Source organism: Limulus polyphemus, unplaced genomic scaffold (genome assembly GCF_000517525.1).
Source record: "Limulus polyphemus unplaced genomic scaffold, Limulus_polyphemus-2.1.2 Scaffold292, whole genome shotgun sequence".
Lineage (NCBI taxonomy): Eukaryota > Metazoa > Arthropoda > Merostomata > Xiphosura > Limulidae > Limulus > Limulus polyphemus.
Window position 1 is genome coordinate 165,191 of NW_013665902.1, and position 8,856 is coordinate 174,046.

Below are 8,856 nucleotides of genomic sequence, written 5' to 3' on the forward strand. Positions count from 1 at the left end.
CAGCCTCTTGTTGCCATAGCGACAAATAACTAATTTTGAAAAAAAAATGTCAAAATGCACACACACAAACAAATACTATCCAAAAACGACACGTCTAGCTAGCTGCCTGTTAACCGTTTATACACTAGCGGTGTGTTTCTCGTGGGTTCTATAACGATCGATAAGACTCTCACGTCACGACTGGTCAACATTTTAAGCATAACAAAATGTGATCCGATTTCAATGAAAATGATTCACTTATATAAAAGTACATATGACGTTTTGTGAAAAATCTGTACGTGGTGGAAAAAAATTGATATTTTCGGGTTCAGAGTACAGGAATTACTGAAGAACATGTAACAAATTCAAAACAACAAAACCATCCCAGGCCTTATCAATGTGATCATTTATTTTTATTTTTATGGCTGAGTTTGGCCTAATGACTAGTATCTTCGATATGCTATTTCAACACCCTTTGCAATTTTGTCCCTAGATTTGTGTAAAAGGAGCAAACAGGAGCTGTTATCTTCAAGTAGAGGAGTTCCTGTGGGAATCAATGCAACAAAATTGCCGTTTGGAGACTCTAAATTTTCATTCATAAAAAAAATTCCAAAAACACACACACATATATATATATATATACCATATATTGTTATTATATATATATATATTTACTCAATAACAATACCCTTCGTGTGTAAATTTTCTTGGATGGGTTTCTTGGTTTTAAAGAACAATCTGAGGTACCGAACCTATCAAGGGCAAAATAAATAAGGCAACACATGAGGAATATGCTAAAATGCAAAACATGAATGTCAATGAATTCATTTGTGTCTCTCATTCCTTCCTCTCGTTGTCCCATGTACACAGAGTCTTCCACAATGGCTTCTTACATATTTTCACGCTTCTGTAGCTCAAATTCTGGGGCTTAATGTTCCCAATTTCTTCAAGATCTTTGTATATGTTTTTATAACTCTTGGCCTGGACTCTTCATGTGCAAGTCATATGATTAAAAAAAAAACCTAGTGTATAAGACATATCCGAAAATTTCAGGTTTGTTGAAAGTTACCCCCCCCCCCCGGCAAAAATATACCCTTACACCATTAGTGTGTTTTAAAAAAATGTGAATAAGCATTGGCATATTGTTTTAATTCTGTTGGTACAGTTATGATATACAAATATATCATATGTTTTCTACCTGCTTTAGTGATATAGAAATTTTTAATTTTTCGTTTAGTAATTCCTATGCAATTTTATCATAAACACATAGTTTAGAAAGTCACTGAGATAACCTTGTTGCAGTTGCTTTGTTCACTATAGTATATAGTGTCTGTTCTACAATAGGGGATATTTTAGTAACATATAACATTCAGGTTGAAATTATTAGCACTGTAATATCCTTTGCTGGCCGAGTTGACTAATGCTGTCAGAAAATAAAGGACACGAAATAATGCTATCAACTGGACAAAGAAATCGAATATGCCTTATGAATTCAGGAGCGCTTTCTTGATTCGATTCTACATTGTTTTCATTGTGATTAGTTTGTCAAAGATTCATCTTAAAGGAGGATTGTTTGTAATTAAGCACAAAGCTACACAATGGGCTATCTGTGCTCTGCCCACCACGGGTATCGAAACCCGGATTCTAGCGTTGTAAGTCCGCAGACATACCGCTGTGCCACTGGGGCCTTAAGGGAGGAAAGCTGTCGAGCTAGTTAGTATCCAGTCAAAGCGATCGCCCATTTGTCTATGTAAACACGGCTTTTATTATTATTATGTCTAAATAAATATTGTTTTCACTGCACATTAAAAATGTTAAATCTATTTATTTCTCATGCAACTTGAGATTCGGTCAAGTTATCAAACGCAGATTACTATTCTTATTTCCTGATCGCATATGTAATTATTAGCGTGTCTAATTATTTAATATTTGTGTGTTGTATAGAAATAATTTCACCTAAAAATACCACACTGTCAGAATTTATCATTAGACTTACTATAGACCATTTAGAAGAAAGTTTGAAAATTGCCACTTAATGTAAGAAACAAGATTAAATTATATACAATAAATCCATCCTATTATCTCAAACTTAAATAACGCAATGAAAATAAACATAATATTTTAAAATATTTTCAGCATGCAGATTTTATCACGTGCATAGTTATTTTCAAGTAAGTGGGTTGTCCTAGTTATCTACAAATAGAGGAAAACAAGAACTCCAAACGTGTGGTAACGTTTCGTACTACTACTTGTAGCAGTGAAGTCGAAGTAATACAATAGGAATGTGAATTATTTAATATTACATTACTTGACGAATATATCAAGTCATAAATCCAATTAATTGAGATTTATAATATTCTTCTGTATTTTTAAAGAGGAGGTATAATTTTAGAGTGTAGTAATGATGGGCTATCATAGTAGTACTCGTAATACTAGTGTAGGCCTACTGCTGTTGAACTGTGCCCTCATTGATTTTGGGCTTCAATGGATCGTGTGTATCTGTTCGATACTTTTGAAAACTGAAAAATTTTATGACCTAACTGGTAAGAAATGAGAAATATGGTAATTACTCTGGAGTCAGGTGTGTTTGTAGTAAATTGTACAGTATGAAGACTGCGATAACGAGCGTAATTAGCATTACTAAGTTGTGCCGCATTGGAAAGACAACCTAAAAAATTTAATGCGACAGATTACTATAGGCCTTTAGTTTAAAACACCAGAAAAACAGTTCAATAATTTACACAGCTTACGAGACGGTGGTGTTATAAAAAGAATCGCGCCTGAAGTTAGTTTTTTCTTACATTTACAGTGTGTCTAAATCATGTAAATTGTAAATGTAGTTAGTAATAGTATAAAAGAAAAAATGAATGCGATTTTCCTTTTCGGTACCATTGACGCAATAGCACCTAGACTACCAAGTAAATTGTGAGCTAGATCGTATTTTCATCATTTTGAAAGAGCTACCAGTACTCATCCATTGAGCATGAAACCTATTTTTGCATTCGTAAAAACCACGTTTTTGTCTAATTAACAGCTTTCTCTAATGCATTGTAGTTGTTTGATTGGCTGTATCCAGACCAAATTGAGCATCACATTGGCTCAGGAAATGCACAAGATTTCACTGTTTTGTTTCATTTGATAAAAAAAATTTAATAGGGTACCATGTGTTCAGACCATCCTAGAAGGCAAGTGGTTTTTGGTGCTCACAGCACTTTACCAACCACTGAAATTTTACTTTTCAGTAGTCTCATTTGAACAGATTGCTAAAACATAGCACAAGTTGGTAGTCCTCTACTAATGCATCTAACATGTTATAAGTTTGTAACTTATAACAATGTACTTAAAATTTACTGTTTTGTATTCAACAGTTTTACACTGACTGTAAAACTGTATGCCAGACCTTCATGGTGTCAGTTGACATTATGTAATCAGTAAAAACTGGTTTGTTAGATTTACAAACTATTAAAAGTGTATCTTCAGAATACTGATATTAAATCCACATTCTCTACAATATGTATGTCTGAGTAAATTTGATTTCTTTCACATTTTAATTTTTCAGGTTCTACAACCTTTATATTATTAGCCTATCTCTGTTACCAATGGGGCAGTACATACAGCTTACGTCAGAAAGTTCAAACTGCAATGGTAATGACATGGGGGTTAAGGTATGTTTCAAGAACTATATTTGTACATGTAGATGTATCTTGGGCATCTTGCATATACTGTTTTTAAAAATTAGAGATCTGGAAGGTGGAATTGTCCAGTACCATAACACAGATCATACTCCCACAAATATTCCTAGAAGAATAAAGCAGAGGTCTTGTAATCCAAGTTATTAATGGTGGATGAAACTTACTGGTGATGGTATCTATAGCCACACTTAGAATCTGATGAGAATGTATAAAACAATATACGTGCAAGTTGTTGTTTTGGATTTAGAATCCATTGCTTGAGTGAGAGTACCATACTTTAACTGTTTCTTTCTTTGTTATAGATTTGCACCAGTCATAAAATTTCCATTGTCAGTAATTCTTTTAGTGTTCTGTCAGTCCTAAAAGTCTCCAGTGAAAGCTGATGTATATCTGATGTCTTTAAAAATTTTCAGATATTGTTTCACAATTGCATATTTTGAGTAAATTTATTTCTAGTATGTTTATTATAAGCCAAATTAAAGCTGAAATATGTGCCATTTTGTATTCATCCTTATTTTGGGAGTTGGAAACATTCTGTCATATTTACTGAAAACAAAAATTTTCAAGAGACAATTCTGTTTCATAGTAACTTTGTTAAATTTGATATTAAAATTTTGGTCTCATTATAAGATACATGTTTTCACATTTTATGCTGTACTCTTAATGTTTAACCAGATGCACCTGCTTTAACACAACTATCAAAAATCAGATTGCTCTCATACTAAAAATTTTGAGTCTGTATATAAACTGTTCTGTTGTAGTTATTTGTTATTTATCTTGCTTTTTTTTAATGTTATTAAAGTATTAAGATTTTCTAATTCACTTTTAGATTGGGGCTGTATCTTTTTACCCGAATTATGAAAGAAGGTAAAGATCGACGTTTTGACAAAGCTCGAGAGAAACCAGCTCTTATGTTCCTTTTCTGGACAATGCAAGGTTAATTTCTAATATTATTTTACTTATCCATTAAATATCACTGAGATATTAAATTGATATGGAGTGATGCATAATTTCCTGTTATTCTAGAAATTCTTGTCTGGATAGTAGACATTAACTGTGACAAACACAACTAGAAACACTGAGATATTAGCTGTATATTACAATTACAGGTAAAAATAGTGATAAATATAGATTGTAGGCATTAACAGTGTAATTCAGTGTAAACTGATTTTGTATGAGAGTAACTTGTTGGCACCATCGCCTCTACGTTTTACCAAGAAATATATAATGTACATACCTGTAAAGTTTGTTTGAATTACTTAATGCTTAGTATGGGTTACATTTGGATAAACAAAGCATGGCTACTTGTCTATATTATGTGCAGGCTTACATAATATCAAGCTAATTTTTCTTATGCAAGTGCTAAATAAAACCGAGAATACATATAGCTATTTCAGTTTTGGTTATATGTATATGTACAAAAAAAATAAAGTTAGCTACAAATATTATTTTAAATATAGATTACATTAAAAAGAAGGATAGCATGAATTATACACAGCACATCCAAACCTTAGATGAATTATAATTAAATTTTGTAGAGAAGGAAAAGAAAAAATAAGTAAATAAATAAAAATATACTTGGAAAAAATAAAAATGCAGCCACAAAACAAACAATCAACTCTGGGGCACAAATCATATGGTGATTATGTAATGTGCCTTGGTTTTTTTGAGGTAACGGTGGAAGTAAGACTCAGATTGCATTTAACCTCAATTTCACTGGCATCACATGCTTAGGAAAATAGAGAAAAAGAGCAAATGTGGGTGTTTAAGACCCCAATGTCCCACATCTTTATCACGTGTCTGCAGCCAGAAGTGGAAAGGTGGTTGGTTGCTCATGATTACTGTTCTGTATAAGATATTTTAAGATTACATGTGAATCTTTTATTTCATTTATTTGGATTATGAGGAAAATAAAAGGGTTTTCTTTCAAATATAAACTAGTAGTTCTGGAAATGTCATCAGCAAATTAAAAAAATTAGTATTGTCAAAGGTTTGAACCTTGAAAGGTCAAAATACACCCTTCATTATAGTCATGTTAAGTTTAGATGTTTGAGAAACACTCGCATTTAAGAAATACACATACATATTGGTCACCTGTGGTTGCATCATATATTTATAATTGTTGAATTGTGATTATTGTTTTTCAGGAGTTTGGGTTTTCATTACACTTCTTCCAACATTTATACTGAATTTTAGTGAAAAAGACCGCCCAATAAGTAATCGAGACTACGTTGGTTGGAGTCTCTGGATTTTAGGATTTTTTACAGAAGTGCTTGCTGATTACCAAAAAGCTCAGTTTCGGAATAACCCAAGTAACAAGGTAACTTGAAATTTAGGTTATATTAATAGCAAGAAGCTTTCTTTTTTCTCTTTGTAAGTGACAGTTATGAAAAATTCCATCATTGAACTATTTTCAGAAATCTTCTTTTTAGAATACGAAACAAAGTAAAAATGGAAAATACTAGAAACAAATTTATATATACTTTTAAGAGAAAAAAGGCAGACAAACATGCATTCTGAAACACTTTAATTTGTCAAACTTAAATGAATTATAGAGTACGACATACAATCAAAAAGGGTCACACTGTACTTAATTTTAAAAAAATTGAAGAAATTAGAAATTCCTTCTATGATCCTTTTGTGCAGAAGATATTTTTGCTTACCTGACACTTGTAATAGTGTATTATTAGGAAATATTGCTTTACTTACATAATTTAGAAGTAAATTATGTAACTCATGACCTGCTAACTACACATCAGTGAAATAGTCTCCACAAGATTACTAAATATGAAATGAGGAAGATGTTGTTGTTGTTTATTTTTGTTTTTAAATTTCTTTTACTAGTCAGGTAAAGTTTAAAAAGTATACAAAGTCTCAAGAATCAGAGATAAGAAAGGTTTCCTTCCTAGTAGTGATGTGTGGTTAGTTAGACTAGCTTTTGTTAATTCTAAAATATTTGCTCTTGTAATCAATTGGACTATATATATAACAAAAATAGTGGAAATAATGCAGAGCTTCAAAAGTTTATTTATACAATCCAATAATTTTTATCATTATACAAAATCAAAAAGGTGTTTTACTACAAAGATGATCCATTATGTGAGTGTGTGTGTGTGTTAGCATCCATCACCCATAGTTGGCTGGCTCCGTTACTGTAATTTTGTGTATGGTAATTGGAAACCATCCGAGGGTGTATATAGGCTATCTTATTTAGGATTTATGCTTAATTAGGGAATAGAAAAGCCCCTGAAAGAAGGCATATTTATATTATAAACTTTTGGTTTGCATCATTTAAAGTTGGCTACTTCGAATACCTTAATTTTTTTTGCTTCGTAAACTGGAAACTGTAACAGTGTACATAATCTATCTTGTTTTAGGTTTTTTGCCCAGAAAGAGGGATGAAAAATACCTTGAAATGGGGTACACTTTTACTTTTCTGTAGACTTTTTGGCTTTGAATTTAACGACAAGTAGATAATCAGTTAAATGAGTCAATTTTTACCTTTCACGAAGCAAGGTATGCAATCAGCATCTAATGAAGTCATTAGAAAGAAAAGAAAGAAGAACATTACATAACACTGTCCTTTATACAGTTTTTACTTTCTTAATGGGTACCCTTAGCTGTTATTCTTAAAATATATATTTTTCTGAAATTGATATGACATTCCAGTATCATTTTATATAAACAAAAATAAAGTAAACATGGAGAAATAATGTACCCTAATCTGAAACTTGCTACCGCTATTGGTAATGTTTAATGCCTTCTAGAAAATCAATCAATCTATTCTTGTCTATTCCCATTTCATTCTACATAACATATGTTACCAAACCATTTTTTTATCAATTAACTCAGCTTGTATATTTTTATAGGTATGGGTGATAATTAAAAAAAAATATTGATGTGGTTCATGAAACTCCAATTACATGCACTTACTAAAGATTTTACCATGCAGTTTAAAAGTGGAGAAATATTAATTTTATCTGAGGCACTTATTAAACTTCTCAGAGTGGTTGTAGCTTTTACATATTAAAAAAACAACAACTTAATTCTGTAAAGAACATTTGAATTTTTAGGTATTAGAAATGTCTAAAGTTATGTTTTTTTGACATAAGTTTCAGAATTGATCATGAATGTAAATCACTTAAATTAATGATCAGTCTGTCTTGGTGGTATGAGTGGCTTGATATTATTTCCTAGCTATGTATACTTTAACTAATGGATGTAGTGAAAGATGTGTATAAGCAATAAGGAAAAATGATAAACTGTATGAAATTAATGTATCTTTCACACATTGTAGGGTAGGTTCATTAATATAGGATTGTGGAGATTTTCACGTCACCCAAATTATCTTGGAGAGATCATGTTATGGTTTGGCTTGTATATCTCTGCCAGTTCTGTGATGAAAGGTTACCAGTTCCTGACAGTCTTGTGCCCTATATTTGACATGTTCTTGATAACACGAGTTAGTGGAATCCCACTTCTGGAGCAATATGGAATGAAAATATGGGGTCATGATCCATCTTATCAAGATTATGTTCGTCATACAGCTATCTTAATACCATTTATATGGTGATGTGATGATGCATTAAGATGACATTGCAGGAAACGGCAGTGCTTGCAATTTGTTTTGGTGTATTGTACATCAGTGGTTCCTAACTGCCAGTCCAAAGGAAGTGAATTGTTTTACAATGCAATACGAAACTACTTTAACTAGTTAATATTGTATGGTACGTGAAAGTTTGGTGTCAGGACTAGCTGGTCCTCTGTTGGAATAAAGGTTGGGAACCACTGCTGTATGTCATACTTGTTCATTTATGGTTATAAAAATTGTTTCTTCAATTCTGATTAAATGCTAGTATTGCATTAGTTGTAAAAATTTACCAAAAAATTATATTTTTTAATCATATAATTGAATTTTTAATTAAAAATATTGTAATGCTCCTGGATTATTAACTTGTGTAATTTGATACTGAATTAATTAAATGATGTAATGCTCAGACTAGTTTCAGATGTTTGACATAGTCTATAGTTTTTGTTAAAAATGTTGTAGTTACAGGTGTTTATAACTAGCAGTATGTTGTTGTGCATTTTATCAACAGCATATTATAAAGAAGTAAATTTTTTTGTACAAACCATTCATATGTGTGTGTGTGTATATATATATATATATATATATATATATATA

General features: G+C 31.4%; 1 protein-coding gene across 1 annotated transcript; it reads left to right on the top strand.

Annotated features, from left to right (window-relative positions):
* The first annotated feature begins 2,214 nt into the window (after positions 1-2,214).
* On the top strand, positions 2,215-8,818 carry LOC106457107 (uncharacterized protein C594.04c-like). The gene is made up of 5 exons (XM_013916490.2): positions 2,215-2,522; positions 3,539-3,644; positions 4,501-4,607; positions 5,819-5,991; positions 7,969-8,818. The coding sequence occupies exons 1-5, from the start codon at positions 2,381-2,383 to the stop codon at positions 8,242-8,244; spliced, it is 804 nt and encodes a 267-aa protein (XP_013771944.1). The 5' UTR covers positions 2,215-2,380; the 3' UTR covers positions 8,245-8,818.
* The last annotated feature ends 38 nt before the right edge of the window (positions 8,819-8,856 follow it).

Excerpts from the sequence above, each read along its gene's own strand:
- LOC106457107 (XM_013916490.2), top strand. The coding sequence starts at position 2,381 with ATGATGGGCTATCATAGTAGTACTCGTAATACTAGTGTAGGCCTACTG. Across the intron at positions 2,523-3,538 it reads AAAATTTTATGACCTAACTG|GTTCTACAACCTTTATATTA; the intron begins GTAAGAAATGAG and ends TTAATTTTTCAG. Across the intron at positions 3,645-4,500 it reads GTAATGACATGGGGGTTAAG|ATTGGGGCTGTATCTTTTTA; the intron begins GTATGTTTCAAG and ends ATTCACTTTTAG.